Raw genomic sequence first — 20,725 nt, 5'->3', positions numbered from 1 at the left:
TTGGTTTGTCCGGTGTCATTGGAGAGGTGGCACTGTCACCTTCCAATCCACTGTCATTTCTGGAAAACTATGAGTGTTGGAGTCAGAAAATAAACTCTCCTTTTTTCTTCACCTTGAGAGCAGCGGTGCGGGCGTGTTTGGCGTCCTATAGCGACATCGAGCAAGACTAAAAGTAAGTGCGCCGCCCGGGAATCGAACCCGGGTCGCAAGAATGGGAATCTTGCATGATACCACTACACCAGCGGCGCGGCCGAGAGCGCTTCTGCCCCGCTGCCCCTCGGTCCCGCCGCCCCCGCGGAGATTCCCCCCGCCCCAGTCCCGGCCCGGCCGCTTCCCCAGCACCGGCACCCCCCAAAAGGGGCAAGTGAGGCTCTGCGCGGACACCCCAGGGAAACGGGGCCGGGGGGGGACACCACCCCCCCTGTTCCGCGGCAGCTGTCAGTGGTGATGGAGGTCCGGAGGGATCCATCTGGAGCACAAGGATTAGGGGTTCAGCCCTCCCCAGCATGGAAAGGCTCAGGGATGCGCCAACAGGCGCTTAGAAACCCCGGGCAGGTCCGGGGGGAAACTGAGGCACAGCCCCCAGCACGTTACAAGCCGGGTGACAGCCATTGGTGGCATCCCGTGGGTCAGGGGTGTATTTAGGCACAGTAACAGGGTTGGGAGTGGCAGCAGTGGATGCACACGCGCGATGGGTCCACGCGTGCCTGGCACCCACCAGGGCCAGGCGAAGCTGGGCTTTTATGGGAGGTACCCTCCTACAGCCCTCCCTCTGCAGCCACTACCGGGGCAACGTGGCGGAAAGGCAAAGGTCACCCTCGTGGGGTGGCTCTGCAGCCCCTGGAGCCCCCAGAGACCCCAGTGTGTTTGTCACACGGCCTCTCCCCAAAACTCTGGGTGCTGTCGCCAGCCACGGGGGCGGCCGGTGGACACTGCGGGGTGGCCGGGGACCAGCTCGGGGTCGTGTCCTGGGTCTGCACCTCCTGCCACGTGGGGACACCTTGGCGGAACCCCCGCTCCAAGGATCACCGTGCTGGCGGGGACGCGGCTGCCCACCCGGCTCCCTGCGCTGTCCCTGTGGGGGTGGTACCTCAGCCCCTGCCTCTGCACCCCTTCACTTTTCCCTGCCCGGGTCCTTTGTGTCCCAGGAATTGACCCCTATCTGTCCCCTGTGTGTGCCGTGCCTCCAGTGTCCCGTATCCCGAATGTCCCCGTGCAGGTCCCCTCCGAGTTTGCCGTGACTCCCGTGTCCCCTGCGCGCCTGTGCCATCTTGTGTCCCACGTGCCTGCTGTGCCCTCTCCCCTACTTCAGCCCCGCATGGTCCAACGTCCCTTCTGCGCGTTCCGTGTGTCCTGTGCGAGTCCCATGTCTCCCGCATGTCCCCTCTGTGTCCCATGAAAGTCCTCACATGTGCTCCCAGCATGTGCCCTGCTTGTTCCTGCATCCTGTGTGTCCCCATAAATCCACACGTGTGCTGCCGATGTATCCCGTGCGCGTCCCCTGTGTGTCCCCACAACGCAGACATGTCCCTTGCACAGCACGCACGTGTCGCGTGTGTCCCCGCACGCCTCCCACCGTCCTGTGTGTCTCCCCCCGACCCGTCCCGCGGGTGTCCCCCGCTCCCCCCGGGCTCTGGGCGCCGGCTCCGCGTCCCCCTCGCTCCCTGCGCGTTCCCCTTTAAGCGCGGGGGCGTGTCGGAGCCGGGGGGGCCCGGCCCTGCCTGCTTAAGGCCCCGGCGAGGGGCACCTGCGGCACTCGAGAGGGCGGCGGGGCCGTGGGCCGGGGCCCGCACCATGTACACGCTGACGCGGGGCCCCAGCAAGCTCGCCACGCAGCGGCGCACAGGTACCGGGGGGCGCGGGGCCGGGGCCGCGGGGGCTCCGTCCCGCCCGGCCGCCGCTGACGCCCCGCGCTCCCCGCAGGTCCCACGCAGCAGGCGGTGGAGAGCAGCAAGCTGGGCGAGTACCGGGGGCGAGCGCAGCCCGGCCTGTGGCCCCCGGCCAGGTGAGCGCCGGTGACCTTGGCGGGGAGCGGCGCGGGGCGGCCGGGCCTGACCTTGAAGGGAACGGGAACGGGACGGCCGGGCCGGACGCGGGACGGGGGCCCGGGGGCTCCGCTCGGTGCCGCCCGGCCCGGGGGTCTCGGCGGTGCTCGCGCGTCCCGCGGAGCTCCGGGCACGCCTGGGCTCGGTGCCCTGCGCCGTGGCCGCCCCGCGTCGGGGACACACCGGGGTGGGCGCCCCCCCTCCTGCCCACGGGCCGTGCCCAAACCCGCGGGCAGTGGGACCGGCGGGGTCACGCCAAGGAGGCGGCACGGGGGGGTCCCGGTGCGGGCAGAGCCGGGGCCGGGCTGGTCCAGCCCCTCCGCCGGCGGCCCCGATTGCACGAACCGGGCGGCGGGGCCAGCGCCGGTCCCGCCCGCCTTGGCCGCGCCGCGCACCCCCGGGGGCCGCGGAGCCCACGCGGAGCCGCGCTCCCCTCTGCCCCAAAAGCCGGGGTGACGCTTTCTGGTGAATACCAGTGTCCCGCAGCAGTACCCGGGGCTGTTGGCAGGGTGCTGTGGGGTCTTCCAGTGGCTGGGAGGTGCGGATGGGATCCCTACGGGGACCCTTTCCCGACTGGAGGCCTGGAGTCACAGCACACCCAGACAGGGTAGTGGGACCCCACTGGTTCTGCACGTCCTCTCCAGCTCCCCCCTTACCCCCCAGTTCCTCTCCTTCCCAGGACCCCTGGAATTCACTGGAGTGGCTTCTCCACACTTGCCCTCCTGCCTGCCCCTGGCTGTGGGGGCTTGAGAGTCGCTGCTCTCCCCAGCCCCTGCCTGCAGATCTGCAGGAGCTGCCTCCTCCCAGTCCCTCCTGCCCTCCAATCCCACTCCTAGGGCCCCTTAGACTTTGCCCCATGAGGAACGTGGCTGTTGCAAGCATGTCCTGCCCTAGAGCTGGGCAGAAAAGCCAAAATGCTGGAGTTTGCATTGAATGTGCTCCCAGGTCTCATCCCAAGTCTTGCCTTTAGTTCTGGTGGGTGTTGCTGCATTCGGGCAGGGAGTGGTTGAAGTGCCCCTCACCAGAGGGGATCCCAGCTCTGAGGAAGCCTGACCTGCTCCCACTTTTCAGAGTGTAACATCCCAGTCCTGGGGCACCTTGTGTGCCCCATGCTGGGGCCACAGCTGTTCCTGTGTACCTGGGTGTTTGATCTTCAGAGGATGGCACATTCCCTGTCCAGTACCTGATTGAATTTCACTTCTATTTCCTGATATTCCTGCACTTTTGGTGGCAGATTCTTTATCTTAGGGACTAGGAAGGAGATGGGCAGCTGGGGCTTTTCCCCAGGGAGGTCCCCTTGCACCCCTCCTGTGTCAGAATCCCCTGTCCCTGGGGCTGGGTCCCTTTCCATCGCACTCCTTGGGGACAGGGCAGGGCGGCTGCAGCTGTGGGTGAGTGTGTGCACTGTGGGGACACAGTCCAGGACACCTGAACCGCCCCAGTTCTTGCTGGGGTGGGCAGAGCTGCCTGTGCCCTCACCTCCCCCCTGCTTCCCTCCCTCCACAGCCCAGCACAGAAACTCGTCTTCAACAGAGTGAATGGCAAGAGGCCCCCACTGCTGCTGCAGCAGATCTCAGCCCCTGAGGAATGTTACACGCTGGCCCACGAGGAGAACGTCCGCTTTGTCTATGAAGGTGAGGGCACAGGGTCCCTGGGGCAGCAGCCGGGGGAGCTGGAGCACGTGGAGCCCCTCCCCAGCGCCTGCCCCGTGCTGGGGACAGGCACGGAGTCCCCGGCCTGGGCACTTCCCTCCTTTGCTCCGCCTCCCGCTCCTGTCCCGCAGCCCCCTGCCCTGGGAGCCGGTCCCAAACCCACCCGGCCTCGTTCCCTCCCCAGCCTGGCAGCAGGTAGAGCAGCAGCTGGACAGCAGCCGGAGCGGGGACAGCGCCTGCGGCCCCGTGCAGTACGTGGAGAAAACCCCCAACCCCGGACTCAAAAGTGAGTGGCAGTGGTGGTGCCCTTTGGGGTGCATCAGGCTCGGGGTGCAGGGAGGGGCTGTGGGCTCAGCCTGCAGCTGAACGGGGCTGTAGTGGAAGGAGGAGGAGGATTCCAGTGCTGGATGGGTCTGTCCTGCTGGTGCTGAGGTCACTCTGGGGGTGCTGGGGGCACAGCTGTCCCCAGGCACTGCGGTGGGGATGTCCCACTGCATCCCTTGCATGTTCCACTGTGTTGCTGACTCCTCTGGGATTCAGGCCCTCTCCTGCCACCGAGGGGTTCAGCATCATGCTGGAGAGAGAGGAGCTGCTTGTGGGAACCTGCTTCTCCTGGGGCCAGCAGGACCAATTGGGCTTGGGGACAACACTTGTCTGGTGGCACCTGGAGTCAGCAGCCTTTGGGCTCTCACAGCAGCTGAGAGCTCCCCAAGGAAGAGAATGTCCCTGTCGATCCAGTCTGGCCTTTTGGGGACACGGCACAGGGGCAGAGGACACCTGGGGGTGTCACTGCCCAGGCTCCCCAGGGAATGGGCACAGCCCCGGGGCTGCCAGAGCTCCAGGAGAGCTTGGACAGCACTGCCAGGGATGCCCAGGGTGGGATTGTTGGGGTGTCTGTGCAGGGACAGGGGCTGGGCTGGGTGATTCCTGTGGATCCCCCTTCCAGCTGAGGATATTCTGTGATTCCATGGCTATTTTTCCTGGGTTTTGGAAGGAGCACCCAGAGCTCTGCTCCTGCTCCAGCTGTTCCCCTCTCTCCCTCCCCTCTTTCTCAGACTTCGTTCCCATCGACCTGGAGGATTGGTGGGCACAGCAATTTCTGGCCAAAATCGAGAACAGCTCATAAAAGGGAAGAAAAGGTTGCCTTTGGTTTCTTTCTAAGAGAAACGAAGCTGCGAGCACCTGGTGACAGCCCAGCATCGGAGGCGTTTTTGAAGCGTTTTTGAGACGCCCGAGGTGGAGCGAGCCAGCCCCGAGCACCGGACCACAGCCATGCCCGGCCCCGCGCCCTCCCCGTGCCCGGCACAGGAGCAGCGTGCAGCCCCAGCCAGGATTCCTTAAGTGCCAGTTCTCGGCCTGCTGCGGCTCCTGCAGCCTCCAGCTCCAGGGACACTGCGGTGCCACGCTGGGGACAGGGAGCGGCTCCCCCTGCGGCCGCGGGAGGCCAGGGGGTGCTGCAGCAGCACCGCCAGACAATAAAGCGCTGAAACTGCCCGTGGAGCCGCGCCTGTGCCGGGGGGAGCAGGGGAAGCAGGGGCTGCAGCACCGTGGCCCCTGGAGAGGGGCTGCTCCCAGCTGACCCGTGGCTCCTCTGGATCCAAGGGCTTGGAGCTCCTCTTCCCCACAGCTGCATCCTTGCCCCGATGCTGCCCCATCTCCCGGGGCTCAGCCAGGGGCTGGTGCTGTCTTAGGTGATGTTGGGGACTGGGGGGCATATGGGAATCTGCAAGGGGGGCTGAGCACCCTGGCTGTGCTCCAGAGCTGCGCTGCAGCATGTAGGTGGGCAAAGCTGCAGGAATGGCAGTGCCAGGGCCAGCTGCCCACTGCCATGGAGGCCAAAGGGCTCCAGGTCTCCCCCTCACCTGTGGCTGTTTGGGAGAGCTGAGAGAGGATAGTTGTGGCTACCTGAAGTAAAAAGAATGGGGACCCCAACTTCTGCTTCTACAAAAAAACTCCTCAGGTGATGGGCTTTTCAAGCCAGACTGAGCTCTTCTCCTTCTGGTTCGTAGGACGCCCCTCTTCCCCCATGCCCTTCTCCCCAGGCAGACAGCAGGAGGCCAGCACAGGCTGAACAGAGTCTGACTCGAAAGGAGGCCAGGAAACAGCCACTGGAAAACAAAATCATCTTTATTATTCCTATGAGGGGAACAACCACACTGCAGCCAGGGCGGAGTAGAAGCTGGCCAGGAGCTGTGTTGCTTCTCCCACCTGGGAGGCCAGAGCAGTGCCAGCAGCAGCTGTGCCCCTGGCACCTTCCCATGGAGCACTCCTGGTCCTGCTCCCAGCCCCAGGCTGGCACACCTGGCACTGTGGCTGTGACTGAAATCAGGAGCAGCACCACGCACAGCCCACAGTGCCTGCCTCGCTGCCAGGCAGGGTGTTCCAGCCCTGGGACAGGGAATGCTGCTGCCATAACACCTCCTTCATTCAGGCCAGGGTGGCCCCAGAGCGATGCAGGGCTGAGGCCAGGGGATGCCAGCCCTGCGTGGACTCTGCCCCAGCTCTGCCATGGCATCGGGGGCAGGGAGGGGCTGAAGCTGCCTCTGTGTCCCCACCCAGCACCAAGCCTTGCAGGGGCACCAGAGCCAACATGAACAGTTACTGCTGTGCTCAGGGCACTGCCAGCCCACCCTCCCAGCTAAAAGCATCCCCCCCCTTTCCCCTCCCTCCCTGGGACAGTCCCTGCTGCTGGGATTCCCCCTGCATGGTGCCCTGGCAGTGGCTGGCTCTGCTGCCCACCAGGATGCTCCCAGGGTGCAATCCCTCCCTGCCAGCAACTCCACAGGACTCCAAGGTGTCAGAGCAGGCCATGCACCTGCTGGCTGCTGACTAATAAAAGCACACAGCTTTAAGATTCAGGGAAATTCTTAGTAACATGATGCACCATTGTTCTGAACAACAACATTAGGCAAAGGAAAGGAATGGAACAGGAATAAATGAGTCAGTCACAAGGAAAAAAATGAAAACCCAACCCAAAAATATAACCCAACCCCTGACAATGCAATCACTGGGAGGGAATCAGCCCCCCTTGCCATAAATATTAATTATGTGCAATTGTGTGTAGTACTATAGTGCAAATAGCTCTGCATTGATCATGGGGCAGCTCCCAAGAGGCTGCCCCAGGTGACACAGGGACTAGTTAAGGACAGACAAGAATCAACACAGATTTCCAACAAACAAACAAAAAAAACCCCAACCCAGTCACTGGGAAACTCCAAAAAGGAGCTGCCTCCTCCAACTGGGCCCAGGCAAGGCTGGGCAATGCTGGTGCCCAGCAGCATCCTGGAGCCAGGCAGGGGCAGGACAGGGCCTTTGCTCCTGCCTGCTGCTGGCACAGCCTGGTCAGGGGCAGAGGGGATGAGGAGGCAGATGCAGGACAGATGTGGTCAGGTTGGAGCTGTGTGGGGTGTAAAGGGGTGAGCTCAGCAGGACATGGGCACAGCGAGGGCATCGCTGGCTTCACGCTGCTCCTGTGGCTGCCCTGCACAGTGTGGGGCAGTGCTGCTGGCAGAGCCCCTGCATGGGCACAGCACTGAGGCCAGCAGCATCCCTGGGCACCCTGTGACACTTCATACCCATCCCACAGAGCACAGCCAAGACCCTGCAGCACCTCTCCCTCAACCCACAGCGTCCCCAGGGACCTTGTGGCACCTCTCACCCGTCCCTGCAGTGTCCCTGGGCACCCCTCACTGCCCCCAGCTCTGGCTCCCAGCCCTGCCCATCACGTGTTGTTCTGAGGCTGAGCTCTGGGCACTGCTCCATGGCTACCTCTCACCCAGAGCCAGCTCCTGGCACCACAGCTACCCCTGCACAGCTGGGGCCAGAGCCAGCTCCTCGAGCCACGCTTGGCAAGCTTTCCCTGGCGCTTAAAGGAGACAGAGCCTCCTCTTTCCATGCCAGGCAGGTGCCAGACAGGAGCTGAGCTGTCCCTCTCGCTGCACACAAAGTGCTCCCAGGGGCAATCCCAGCACATCCTGCTGCCCCAAGGACGGTTTGGATCTGAGCTATGTGACAGGCTCCTGCTAAACCACGAGCAACCACCAAACAACACAGGGACATGCGGGTGAGGAGCGCGGGGCGCGTCCCGCTGGGTGTGAGTGAGGGCAGGGAGGAGGGAGCACAGGGGATCCTCCTCTGCCATCCCAAGTCCAACGCCTCTCTCCACCCATCCAGGCTCTCCCGGGTTTTTGGGTGGAGTTTTTTGCTGTATGGATGAAGAAGGCTGGAGAGTGGCAGTGTCACATGCGCACACACACGCACACCCACGCACCCCGGAGCGCTGGCAGCCAGGAGCTGCCATCCCCTCACCCTCGCTGGGAAGGTTTACATTGATACAGTATTTAAGACACGCCGATATATAAATTACTGTCTCTATATATACTATGTATAGGCTGAGGGCCAGTCCGTGCCGGGGCACCAGGGGCTCATTTCCCTCTGTCCTCTGTGTAGTGCTGGAAGCGAGTGAAGCTCATGAAGACCTGCTCCAGGGAGATCTGGCTCACCGAGTAGTCCTCCAAGCGATATTTCTCTTTGGCTTTCTCCAGGGCCCCAAAGACCTGCAAGGGAGGGCAGAGACAGGAGGCAGCGTGACTCGGGGTGGGAGGACTCCCAGGACCACAGGGGAGCCCCAGGCTGTGACAGGGAACATCCCAGCTGTGGCAGGGAAAGCAGAGAAAGCTTTGTTCTCCAGGGAGACCCAGGAAAATGACACCTTCCCTGGCAGGAGAGTGGGGGGAAGCCAGGAGCATCTGACACCATTTTAAAACATATACTATGGATATGATTGTTTTACACAATTATATGTGATAAATGCACATATATACATACATATATACAAATACATACATATAGATACATGCATATATGTATTTATATATACACACACACATATCTGGGTTTGAATCCCTGCCCAAGGCTTCTGCTAACACATTATATATATATATATATATAAAATATTTATATAATATAGAAATAACACTTAGGATACTAAATACACTATACATAACTATCTGTATCTAGCATACACATCATTTTTATCTTGAGCTACATATGATATACATATTGATAAACTCACTCTCTAGTTTTTATATAATCCTATACCTAGTTTTAATATAATCTGTATACTATGTACTCTCTCTAAATATACTCTATAGACTATACTATATACTTGATATAGAGTATATAATCTTATAGAGTATTACCTATACCACATACCTTATTGAGTATATATTATATATTGTATAAATACAATATACAGTATATGATATACACTACATCCAGTGCATGTAATATACAGATATATATATGTATATATGTATATGTATATGTGTATATATATATACTTAGATGCTGCATATGAAAACTATCTATATACTATGAATATCTCTGTATGTATTCACATATAGATAATGTACATGTAGACAGTATATACAGAGAGCTATACTAGGTATGCTCTATACCTAACTCTGTATGCAGAGGGTTCCATACTGTAACTGTACTGTGGGGTTTTATCGGTGTCCCTGGGCTAGGACCCCTCAGGATCAGTGGCTAAGGAGAGCCACTGCCCACAGCCCCAGTGGGACCACACTGAAGCACTGCCAGGGGGTTCCTGGGGCAGAGGGGCAGGAGCAGGGAGCAGTCAGCATGGGGAAGTTGTGCCACCCATGCCAGGTTTCCACAGTGCAAAGCAGCGTGGGGAGAATGCACCACCGAAAGCAAAGCACCAAGAACATGGGAAGGGCCAGGAGAAGGGTTCCCAGTGCCCCTTACCTGTGCCCAGCTGAGGTTCTTGTTGGTCAAGTGGTAATGCACCATGCCCTGGTGCTCATGCTTCAGGACACTGCCTGGGGAATGGAGCAGGGAGAGGCTCTGTGTTAGGGAAGGTGCTGCAGTTCACACCCAGCACCTGCCCCTGCTCCAGGGGCAACCACTCCAGCAGCTCACGGTACCTGGGAAAGTCTTCTCCACGAAGGCCTTGAAGGCCTGCAGCTCACCCTCCTCCTCGCTCCGGGTTTTGGCCAGCAAGGTGTATCCACTACCAAACTTGCTTTTGAGGTGCTGGGGGCTGCCCAGGCACTTGAACTGCCCATTCACCATGATGGCCAGTCGTGTGCACAGTGCCTCGCACTCCTCCATGCTGCAGGAAGGAGAGGACTCGTTCAGAAAATCCCAGGATGGTTTGGGCTGCAAGGAACCTTAAAGCTCATCTCATTCTACCCCCTGCCATGGGCAGGGACATCTTCACTATAACAGGCTGCTTCAAGCTCAGTCCAGCATGCCCCCAGAGATGAGGCAGCCACAGCTTCTCTGGGCATGTAAGCACCAGGACACGAGCAGAAGCTTCTGGGAAGCGGCTGGAGGTGTGTTCCCTTCTCTCTGGACTCTTTGAGGAGGGAGATTTGGGTCGAGCCAGCCACTGGCTACAGGCAGTGTATGCCCACCCACCAGGCCCCGGAGGTGTGTCCCATCCCTCGGATCCCACCACTCTCCCTGATCTCTTATGCCAAGCCCTGGCCAGCCAAGTGTCACCTGTGGGAGGTGAAGATGATGGATTTGCCACACTCCCGTGTCCGTGTCACTGCGTCCCAGAGCAAGCGCCGGGCCACGGGGTCCATGCCAGTGGAGGGCTCGTCCAGGAAGATCACAGGGGGGCCACCAATGAGGGCAATGCCAGCACTCAGCTTCCGCTTGTTCCCACCGCTGCAGAGGAATCACAGAACCATTAAGGTTGGAAATGACGAGCGAGATCACCACGTTCAACCTTCAGCTGAAAACGGGAACGAGGAACGGGGACAGAGCCCCAGTAGGAGCACAGGGAGCAGCACACCAGAGGAGGGACAGCAGTTTGGCCAGGCCTGCTCTCACCTGTAGGTCCTGACGAGCTTGTCGGCGTGCGGCTCCAGGAGCAGCCCCCGCAGCATGTTCTCCACGCAGCTGCCGATGTAGCGCTCGGGGATGCCGCGCAGCCGCGCGTACATGCTCAGCGTCTCGCGGCCCGTCATGTGCTCCAGCAGGGCGTCAAACTGCGGGCAGTACCCGATCCTCTGCTGCACCTGTGCCCAGGGGAGCACACGGCAATCAGCACACGGGCAGGGCTCCGAGCCAGGGCTGCCTGGGCACCCACGGGCCCTGCTGCTCCTCCCAGAGTGATGGAACTGAGCCGCAGCTCTGAAACCATGGGGGGAATGAGAGGGAAATGCCCCCTGGAGGAGCTGGGCTGACAGGGATGGACAGATGTGTCTCTGGACAGCAGCTGGTGGGCTCACAATGCCTCTGCCAAGCTGGTTCCTCACTGTGAGGGACCATTTTGAGGTGCCCATGCTCTCAGAAGAAGGAAAGTGCTGGAGGGCTGGTACCTCCCCCATGTCCTGCTCACTTCCAGGGACAAGAGCATGAGAGAAGGCAGTTTCAGGGAAGGAAGCAATTTGGGGCATGGTCTCAAGGAATGTTCTTCATGTCTGACCTTGTCTGGGATCCCAATTCACTTAAGACTTGCACTTGATTGTCCTTGTGGGTCTCTTCCAAATCAGAATATTCTGTGAAGTCTGGGACAGTGGTAGAGGAAGGACTGGACTGAAAGCCTAACCCCTGCTCATCTCTTCCTCTTCCAAAGGAAGTGGGCAATTCCCAGCAAGGACACCCCTAGCAGAGGTCTGGAAAGGTTTGATACACTCATTTTAGAGACCATCCTCCAATATTTCCACATTTCCAGCTATGGAGGTAAAACCCTTTGATGAAAGGTTTGCTACCCGCAGCAGGTTTGGTCTCCATTTGTATCACATCTGTAATCCCAGTGGAGAGGAAACTGCTTCCTCATGGCCAGATAATGGAGAGCTGAGCCAGCCAAGGACACAACGTCCCTGGGATATTTATTGTCCCTGCCTCTGGAACTGCAACCATGTCCTCTTGGAGGCCCCTGCAAGGTGGCTCAGCCCAGGCAAACACAGGATGGTCTGCAACACCACCCTCAGCCCCGCAGCCTTGGGTACCTTCTTGATGTTGGCCAGAATGCTGTGGCCATCCACAAAGGCGTCCCCCGATGTGATGCTCTCGTCACCCGTCAGCATCTTGAAGGTGGTGGTTTTGCCCGCTCCGTTGAAGCCAAGGAGACCAAAGCATTCCCCTTTGCTGACGGCCAAGGAGATCCTGTCCACTGCCAGCAGGGACTCCCGGCTGTCATAGACCTGGAGGAGCCACACACGTGCCACGTGTCACTGCCCGATGGCACGGCAAGGCCCGAGAGGACACGGCTCAGATGGCAGCAGGATGCTCACGTCACCCTGCCTCACCTTGGTCAGCTCCTTGATGACCAGAGGGCTGCTGAGAGACGACAGCAGTTCTGGTGGTGACTCCAAAACCTTCTTCCTCTCATCTGCCACGTCCCTGTCCTCTGGCAGCACAGACACCCTGTTCAGCAGGGCCACCTGAACACAGCGGGAAGACACACTCTGTGTCACCTGGCTGCTGGGGGATGAATGGGCTCCTCCAGTGTCCCCAACCCTGGGAGGATCCATCCCTCTGGAGATGCCTCGCTCCCTTTGCCAACCCATACACTTAACAGGAGTGGCTCCTCCAAGCTCCAGGGATGCTCCCTGGGAAGATGATTTAGGTGATGAGGGCCCGTCTCCAGCTCACAGGGACTCCTGGGCTGGGCTAGGAGGGCACAGCTCCCTCCCATGTGCTTCACTCACCCATTTCCGCCGCCTGCAGATGCCACAGACCAGAGTTCTCAGTCTCCAGAGAAGGTTTGTCTCAATGAGGAAGAGGAGGAAGAGGAAGGAGAAACCCTGGATGGCCAAGGAGGTCAGGTACCGCCCAATCCCAGGGGTCTCCCAGGAAAAGTAGTTCATCTGATAACTGATATCTGAGGAAAGATGGAACAAAATCAACTCCAGGATCAATCCACACTTTGGGGAGAGGCAGATAAACTCCAGAGGAAGCTGTGAGCCCAAAGCTTTGCCTGGCTTATCTTCATCCCACACTGGCTCCCTGCCCACAGCTCTTCCCAATGCTTCCCACAGGAGGATTTGGGTCTGGAGGGGATCTGGCAGAAGATGCCCACTGGAGGCAGGCTGAGGACACCAATCTTGGGATTGGGATTTCTTTACTCATCTGTGAAACTTCCCCTAGCACACATTTTTCCTCCAAATCATGAGTAAGGTGATCTAGTTAAGGATTTTTTTTCTATGTATGTCCTAATATGCTGCCCAGGTTTTGCTCTAAAATGGTACCTGCAGCTCCTGCCCAGGCAGAGGCCCCATGACACTGCCCAGTTCCACCACCCACCCCACAGAACCCCCCAGTGATGCTGTGGGGGCTGGCCAGATGGGGATGTAGAGACTCACTGAAGGCCTTGCAGATGAAGATGGCTTCAACAGATGAGGTGCAGAACTGAATGAACTCATAGTTCTGGTAGAAGTCACTGATGCACTGGCCCAAGCAGTAATTGGGTAAGATGAGAAAAACTTTATCCAGGGTTTTGGAGAGGTCCACCAAGCCCAGCTCTGAAAGAGAACAGGTGGATCAATGAATTAGAGACTGCTGGTTTGGGAGAAAAAACCCTGATATCTGTAAAACCCTGAAGTTCAGAGAGAAACCAAACATATTTTGTCACATTTAATGAGTGAGAATGGACTGTTGTAGTGTTTTATGGCTATTGTGGGACCAGCCCTGGGGGCTGGACCTTGTTGGTGATGGCTGGGCAGGTGCAGAGGGCAGTGACCCACCTGGGATGCTCATGATGGTGACGGCGAGGAAGGTGGCGGTGCCGGAGAGGATGTTGAAGATGGTCAGACGGGTGTAGGCCGTGGCTGCCACCGAGAAGAAGAAGCTGAGGAGGTACATGAGGGGGATGATGGCCCAGCCATAAAGGAGGAAGATCAGCATCACGTCAACGAGGTGGCTGTCTTGGGTGAAGGCTTGCACGTTGAAGGCTTGGAATATCACCTGGGGCACAGCAATGTGGGGAGAAGGCACATTTGGCTTGACCTCAGGCGATGTCTCCTTGTCCCAGTGGCCCAGGGTAACATCAGCACTGCACTGACCCAGACAGCCCCTCATGGATGGGTCCCACCAGCAGCCCATGGCTGTCCCCAGGGGAAGCCCTTTCTGCAGACTGGGATGCAGAAGAGATCTGGGGAATTCCTCTCCAACATCTCATGGATTTAACATTTTCTAGTCCCAAAAGCAAAGAGGGAGGACAGAGGACACTGCCAGAGGACACTGTCCCAGCTGACTGGCCGTGGTCCAGCTCCCAGCAGGACCAAGGGACAGCTTTCTAGTGGGTCCTTTCTACAGAGACATTGCCAGTGGCCCTATCCTTCTCCCTACACCCACACACATCCCCAAGGAGCAGAGCCCAGCATCCCACCAACGGGGAGGGCATTGGGGTGCCGGGGTGACTCACCAACATCAGAGCACAAGGGATGAGGAAGTTGATGATGTCCCAGAGCAGGGCAGAAAGCCAGAAGTTGACCACGTACACGCCGCTGACGAACTGGACGTGCTTGGCCTTGATGGCGCGTTCGCTGACCAGCAGCAGCGCGAAGGTGCTGGCGAGAGAGGCCATCCCATACAGCAGGTTGATAGCAATGGCAAAGCCAGTCTGGCCTCTGTGGGGACAGGGGGACACGTTAGGGCAGGGACACCTCAGCCAACCAATGCTGAGGCTACACAAGGACAGCACAGAATCATAGAATAGTCTCAGACGGAACCCACAGGGATCATCCAGCCCAGCTCCTGGTCCTGCACAGACACCCCGACAATCCCACCCTGTGCACTCCTGAAAGTGTTGTCCAACTGCTCCTGGAGCTCTGGCAGCCTTGAGACCAGGACCATTCCCTGGGGAGCCTGGGCAGTGCCCCAACACCCTCTGGGGGAAGAACCTTTTCTTGATTTCCAGTCTAACCCTCCCCTGACACAGCTTCAGCCATTCCTTTGGGTCCTGTGTCTGGTCACAGAGAGCAGAGATCAGCACCTGCCCCTCTGCTGTCACTCTTGAGAAAGCTGTGGCCAGCTTTCTCTCCCACCCACACTGGGCTCCTTGAAGAGGCTACACTTGGCCAACATGCTGAAGAAACACTCAAGGGAGTCAATCATCCCCCAGGCACAGCCCACCCTGCACACCATAAACCTCCACGCTGCCTTGGCGAGGTCCCAGACATGGCCCCTCTGGTCTAGGTGAGGTTCAGAGGCCCTGGATGTGGGGTTTTGTGAAGAGCATGGCCACTTGGGCTCCACTACTATGAGCACCCAGGAAAACTAACCCCAGCCAGTATCTTGAGGGGAACAGCCAACTCTGAGATGTGCATGGGGTGATGTGGCTGCCAGCTCAGCAGGGAAGTCACCTCCACAGCTTTGCCCCCTGACTTCCTGAGTGCAATCAGAGCTACATTTGGGTCTGAGAAGCTCCAGCCTGGCTTCTTCACTGACTCCAGCACAACCAGGCCAACCTGCACCCATGGGAGCCCTAGCAGGAAAGCGAGCCCTGTGCCATCACCACACGTACTCCATGAGCTGGTCCTTGGCCTTCTCGGTGATGTTGCGGGGCTGGGGGTAGTTGGTGACGGTGATGGAGGCGTTGGGGCCCGCCAGCACCCTGAGGATGGCGCTGTCAGCCAGCATGAGGGCGGTGGCCGGGGAGTGGTAGGCCTGGTTGTTGAAGAGCGCCGTGACCAGCGTGCGGTTCCCTGCGGCCTCGAAGGAGGCGGCTGCAATGTAGTGCTCGTTGAAGGCTCCTCCCTCCTCCGAGGCTCTGGAGATGAGGTACTCCTCCAGCCCACCTGCCAAACACCACCGCTGTTATGGGCGGGTCCATCACACCACTGCTAACTGAGGCCAACTGGAAAAGACCCCAGGCAGACTCAGCCCTGGTGGCCCACCCTAGTCCTCATCACAGAAACACAGATCCATGGAATCTCATGAGTTGGAAAGGACCCACAAGGATCATCAAGTACAACTTCTGGCCCTGCATAGAACATCCCAACAATGCCACCATGTGCCTGAGAGTGTTATCCAAAGCTCCTTAAGCTCTGGGAGCACTGGGGCCGTGACCATTCCCTGGCAAGTCTGCTCCAGTGGCCACAAACATGGGGTTGTGGAGAAGACAGCTCTGCTCAGATGAGGAGAGGTCCTGCCAGTGATGCGACACTCCCACGCAGGAAAGAAAAGCATCAGATACGACACAGCTGGGACCTAAACCACCCACACCAGTGGCCCTGGACACCCCACCAGGCACCACCTGCTCCAGGGGCACTCCCTGAGCCCTCACCCAGCACCTCCAGTGGCGACTGATGCTGGGCATCCAGCAGCTCCGTGTACTGCTCTGCCAGCCTCTGCGGCAGCCCCGCGGCGCCCGACACCGAGAAAGGCACGATGGTCTGGCCGTAGGGCTCCAGCGTCAGCCGCAGCTGGGACGAGTCCCGCGGGCCCGGGAAGGTCTTGGCCACGATGAGGGCAAAGGCAGTGAAGATCAGAGGCACGAGGAACTGCGCCGCCACCATCTTCCAGTTGCGCCAGCTGTACATGGCCCGCTTCATGAACATGGCGTAGAACTGCTGGCAGCACAGGTAGAACTGCGAGGGGAGAGGCCAGGTCATGCTGAGCCCTGCCAGCTGGGGACACGTCACCCCATGCAGCTGATGTGGAAGTGACCCCAAACCACCGCCATCCTTTATGCATCTGCCAGCCTGCAGCAGAGTCTGCTCTCCAGCTAAGCCTATAAAGGGATTAGCAGGGCAGCTGCCCAGCTCCAGCTCATCCAGCTCCATGGCTTCTGAGCGAGTCACAGTCACTTTGAGATCTCAGGTGTTAAAAGCAGCTTTAGCCATGACCTTTACCTTCCTCCACCGCCCAGCAGCTGAGGCTCCCAAACAGGATTACTGCAGGGCAACCGGGTGAGCACCTGCGAGTGCCCCGCCCAGCCCCTGCCAACACCTTCTGTGCTTTTCAAACCCAGCAACATCCTCCTCCCCCTCTGCCTTTGAGACGTGCCCTTGGGAAGACAAGGGACATTGATCACAGGCGCTGAGGCAGCAGGGCATGAAGGGCTGCCAGGGAACTGGAACACGAGCCTAGCGAGGGAAGGAAGATGGATTTTCTCATCTTCCTTCTGGAAAACCCCAACGATAGAACAACGGCAGGTGGAAAACCACATTAGATCACCTTGCAGAGCAACTCGGATTCCAAGATTAATATGAAGAGTAATCCTATCAACCCTAAAAATCATTTGTCCTAACAATGCAGATTCCAACTTGAACTTTCAATTCAATTGTGGTTCCAAACCACATGCAACAAGAGCAACTGTGGGGGAGGCTCCACCTGGTAACCCTACTTCAATCCCCTCCCTTCACACATCATCTCCCCATTGCTGCTGCACTGAATATCCAGCACTCACCCCGGTGTTGAGCTTGATGCTGGAGCAGTCCTCAGTAATGAGCGCCCCGCTGTCGTCCGTCATGTCCGTCATGCCACTCAGGCTGCTGGAGTCATCCATGGCCCAGTCGTTGGAGCGCCTCTCGTGCTGGTACTGCAGAGCAGGCAGCTGGATGGCCTGGATATCCATGCTGGAGTCCACGAGCTTCCCAACCCTGTGCCAGGAGGGAAAGCAGGTGATGAAACAAATCCAGGCAGGTACAGCTGTTCTGAGCTGGGGAAGCCAAAGCCCAGAGACCAAAGCCAATGAATGCCCCGTAGGGCTGTGCTGGCCATCACCAAAGCACATGGGCACTGGTAACCCCTGCACCCACCTGAGGAACACCTCCTCCATGGTGGTGACCGAGGCGCCGTAGCTGGCGATGCCCAGCTCCTCCCGCCTCTGCTCCAGCTCCGTGAACAGGGCCTCAAACCTAAGCAGAGAAGGGAGACATCAGACACTGACACTCGTGGGAGGGGGCATGGGGTAAAGACCTCTGGGCATCAGTCCTGCACCTGGCTGGAGTCTTGCATCCACCCCCAGGGTGACCTGTGGCTCTGAGCACACCCCTGTCCCCCAGGGCAGACTTTGGGCTCCACTGGCTGTTCTTGCCTCAGCTATCACAGAATCATGGAAACACAAAAGAGTTTGAGTTTGGAATGGACCTTACTGATCATCTCATTCCACTCCCTGCTTCCACTATCCCAGAGTGCTCCAAACCATATCCACTTTGGCTTTGGACACTGCCAGGGATCCAGGGGCAGCCCCAGCTGCTCTGGGCACCCTGTGCCAGGGCCTGCCCACCCTCACAGGGAACAATTCCCAATTCCCAATATCCCATCCATCCCTGCCCTCTGGCAGTGGGAGCCATTCCCTGTGTCCTGTCCCTCCATCCCTTGTCCCCAGTCCCTCTGCAGCTCTCCTGGAGCCCCTTCAGGCCCTGGCAGGGGCTCTGAGGTGTCCCTGGAGCCTTCTCCTCTCCAGGTGAGCACCCCCAGCTCTCCCAGCCTGGCTGCAGCCCTTGGGGCATCTCTGTGGCCCTCCTGGACTTGCTCCAGGAGCTCCACATCCTCCTGCTGGTGCCTCCAGACTGGGAGGGAGCACTGCAGGAGGGGTCTCACGAGAACAGAGCAGAAGGAGACAATCAGCTCCCCTGATCTCCTGGGTCTGTAGATCTGATTTCAGAGCCAGAATCCTGCCTTGTGTGTGCCACCCTCAGCACTACAGGAGGAACTGAATCCCATTTTCCATGACCAGTGCTGACGCTGGGAGCAGCTCCCCTTTCCAGCAAGCCTGTGAGACAGTGTGTGAAGAGAAGGGACCCCCCAGGGAGGGGCAGCAGAGGACAATGCCATTACCTGTGGGTGCTCTCCTTGGGCAGGATGAAGGACAGCTCTGCCCCGGCGTTGCTCTCCATGGTGGCGTTGGGCACGTACTGGCAGATGAGGCGGGAGATCTCGCCCAGGTTGCAGTAGGGCTCCTTCACCATCACCATGTGATATCCAGCCCCTGGGGGGAGCCACGAGAGAAGGGAGAGGAGGGTCAATCCCAGCCTGGGCAGGGGGCTGGGACAGAGAGGGATGCACAGGCACCGCTCTGTACCAGACACGGACATGATGCAAGAGCAAACGTGAGGATGGGCACCAGGAGAGGCTGAATAGCAGGATGAGGAGCACCAGCCATCAGGCAAGGAGCAATGGATCCCCTCCCTGCTCTCTCTACCCCTCCTGCTCCTCCCTGGCCAGGAGAGCACACGGAGCACAGCCTGCCCTGCTCCCATACCGTATTTGCGCTTGAGGAAGAGCGAGGAGCCGCAGCACTGTAGCTCGCCCTTGGCCATGATGGCTATGCGGTCCCCCAGCAGGTCTGCCTCGTCCATGAAGTGAGTGGTCAGCAGGATGGTCCTGTTGCTCCTCTGCTGCTGCAGGAGATCCCACGTGGCTCTGCGGGAGGCTGGGTCCATCCCCGAGGTCGGCTCATCCAGCATCACCACCTGCACTCAGGAGAGGGGAGCAGGTCAGAAAGGGCTGGGGGAGGCCCAGCAGCACGGGAGGGACAACCTCAGGGCCCAGGAGAAACCTCACAGCAATGATCTTGGGGAGCAGCTGCCAGGCAGCAGAGCCTCAGGGCATGGCCCTCAGAGTGGGGGTGCTCCTGCCCGCTCCCCACTGTCCCTGCTTCTCCCACTGGCTCACTGCAGATGAGAAACAGCCTGGGAGCCACCCCAAGGAGCTGCAGTGGCCCAGGTGTGAGGGGGCCCAGCAAAGGCACCTGCCTTGGAGTCCCCGATGAGGGCGATGCCGATGGACAGCTTGCGCTTCATGCCCCCGGACAGGGCCTTGCTCAGCGAGCGGCGCTTGTCCTCCAGGCCCAGGATCCTCAGGATGTGGGTGATCTCCTCAGGACACTTGGAGGCTGGGTATCCCTTCAGCTGCCAGACAGGGAAGGGAGGGATGAGCCCACCTGCAGGGCTGCCAAACCCCCCCGCACTCCCTACTCCACACCCAGACAGGAAAGTGGGGAAGCAGAGCTGGACTCCTGCCCACCCCTGCAGGAGCTGGCACAGCTGGCAGGGGTGGCTCCATGGAGTTGTGTTCACTGAGACCCTCCGCTCCTCCACCAGCCAGCAGATGAGGTGGGAAGGGGATGCAAGGGCTGTTCCGTTTATCATGGAATCATGGACAGTTTGGGTTGGAAGGGTCCTATAAGATCATTTAGGCCAACTGCCCTGTCTTGGGCAGGGACACCTTCCACTATCCCAGGCTGCTCCAGCCCCATCCAACATGGCCTTGGACATATTCAGGGATCCAGGGGCAGCCACAGCTTCTGTGGGTAACCTGTGCCAGGGCCTCATCACCCTCACAGGGAAGAATTTCTTCTGTATATCCCATTCAACCCTGCCCTCTCTCAGTGTAAAACCATTCCCCATTGTCTTGTCATTCCAGGCCCTTGTCCAAAATCCCTCTCCTGGAACCCCTGTAGTCACTACAAGAGGCTCTGAGGTCACCCTGGAGCCTTCTCTTCTCCAGGTGAACACCCCCAGCCTGGCTCCAGAGCAGAGGTGTTCCACCCTCTGACCATTTTTGGACTCACCTGATATATCTCACCACACTTCCCCACCTCCAGCAGCCCAGGTGCCTCCCCAAGGGCTGTCCCCCTGCTCAGTGCCAGGCTCACCCCTGCATAGAAGTGGAGGTGCTCTTCCACTGTCATGTTGTCGAAGAGGACGTCGTGCTGGGGGCACAGCCCCAGGCTGCGGCGGATCAGCACCATGTCCTGGGAGATCTCGTAGCCGTTGATGTAGGCCTGCCCGCCCGTTGGGGAGTGCAGACCTGTGGGGAGCTCAGGGTGACCTGAGGGTCCTGATGAGCATCCCTCCCCCACCAGTTTTCTGCCAAAAACCAGAGCAGGTCTGTCTCGTGCTCAGCCTGGGGGACAGCAGCTTCCTCCTGCTGCAGGATGGGCTGCAGGGCACCCACAGGTGGGAACTGGCCCCCAGTGCAGACAGGAGAGGAACCCGCAGGTCAAACACGGTTCTGAGCCATGCAGAGAGCCAGGCAGGGCCAGGGCAGAGTTCCAGGAAGGTCCCGTGAGCCCCCTGAGGTGCCAGGAGCAGC

At 59.2% G+C, this 20,725-nt stretch overlaps 2 protein-coding genes and 1 non-coding gene across 3 annotated transcripts in view; 1 reads left to right on the top strand and 2 right to left on the bottom strand.

Moving 5' to 3' along the window:
* Positions 1 to 177: 177 nt before the first annotated feature.
* On the bottom strand, positions 178 to 248 carry TRNAG-CCC (transfer RNA glycine (anticodon CCC)). Its single transcript has one exon. It is a non-coding gene; the product is annotated as a tRNA-Gly (tRNA).
* Positions 249 to 1,690: 1,442 nt separating this feature from the next.
* On the top strand, positions 1,691 to 5,191 carry MCRIP2 (MAPK regulated corepressor interacting protein 2). Its single transcript, XM_064725435.1, has 5 exons — positions 1,691 to 1,846; positions 1,924 to 2,005; positions 3,552 to 3,679; positions 3,882 to 3,983; positions 4,753 to 5,191. The coding sequence occupies exons 1-5, from the start codon at positions 1,795 to 1,797 to the stop codon at positions 4,821 to 4,823; spliced, it is 435 nt and encodes a 144-aa protein (XP_064581505.1). The 5' UTR covers positions 1,691 to 1,794; the 3' UTR covers positions 4,824 to 5,191.
* Positions 5,192 to 6,381: 1,190 nt separating this feature from the next.
* ABCA3 (ATP binding cassette subfamily A member 3) overlaps positions 6,382 to 20,725 on the bottom strand; it is a 31,752-nt gene continuing 17,408 nt past the window's right edge. Inside the window, exons 13-31 of the mRNA XM_064725434.1 lie at positions 20,286 to 20,440; positions 19,384 to 19,539; positions 18,891 to 19,101; positions 18,467 to 18,617; positions 17,443 to 17,541; positions 17,091 to 17,283; positions 15,966 to 16,269; positions 15,204 to 15,477; positions 14,103 to 14,307; positions 13,423 to 13,642; positions 13,042 to 13,200; positions 12,388 to 12,560; positions 11,986 to 12,120; positions 11,686 to 11,880; positions 10,562 to 10,749; positions 10,226 to 10,396; positions 9,646 to 9,833; positions 9,467 to 9,540; positions 6,382 to 8,253 (exon numbers count right to left, since the gene is read on the bottom strand). Of these exons, the coding sequence (XP_064581504.1) occupies positions 8,122 to 8,253; positions 9,467 to 9,540; positions 9,646 to 9,833; positions 10,226 to 10,396; positions 10,562 to 10,749; positions 11,686 to 11,880; positions 11,986 to 12,120; positions 12,388 to 12,560; positions 13,042 to 13,200; positions 13,423 to 13,642; positions 14,103 to 14,307; positions 15,204 to 15,477; positions 15,966 to 16,269; positions 17,091 to 17,283; positions 17,443 to 17,541; positions 18,467 to 18,617; positions 18,891 to 19,101; positions 19,384 to 19,539; positions 20,286 to 20,440 (3,383 nt within the window). The 3' untranslated portion in view covers positions 6,382 to 8,121. The remainder of the gene's footprint in view (positions 8,254 to 9,466; positions 9,541 to 9,645; positions 9,834 to 10,225; positions 10,397 to 10,561; positions 10,750 to 11,685; positions 11,881 to 11,985; positions 12,121 to 12,387; positions 12,561 to 13,041; positions 13,201 to 13,422; positions 13,643 to 14,102; positions 14,308 to 15,203; positions 15,478 to 15,965; positions 16,270 to 17,090; positions 17,284 to 17,442; positions 17,542 to 18,466; positions 18,618 to 18,890; positions 19,102 to 19,383; positions 19,540 to 20,285; positions 20,441 to 20,725) is intronic.

The sequence above is a fragment of the Zonotrichia leucophrys genome, chromosome 14, assembly GCF_028769735.1.
Source record: "Zonotrichia leucophrys gambelii isolate GWCS_2022_RI chromosome 14, RI_Zleu_2.0, whole genome shotgun sequence".
Lineage (NCBI taxonomy): Eukaryota > Metazoa > Chordata > Aves > Passeriformes > Passerellidae > Zonotrichia > Zonotrichia leucophrys.
This window is presented reverse-complemented; position numbering and strand designations above follow the sequence as displayed.

Excerpts from the sequence above, each read along its gene's own strand:
- MCRIP2 (XM_064725435.1), top strand. The coding sequence starts at position 1,795 with ATGTACACGCTGACGCGGGGCCCCAGCAAGCTCGCCACGCAGCGGCGC. Across the intron at positions 2,006-3,551 it reads GGCCTGTGGCCCCCGGCCAG|CCCAGCACAGAAACTCGTCT; the intron begins GTGAGCGCCGGT and ends CTCCCTCCACAG. Across the intron at positions 3,984-4,752 it reads CCCCAACCCCGGACTCAAAA|ACTTCGTTCCCATCGACCTG; the intron begins GTGAGTGGCAGT and ends CCTCTTTCTCAG.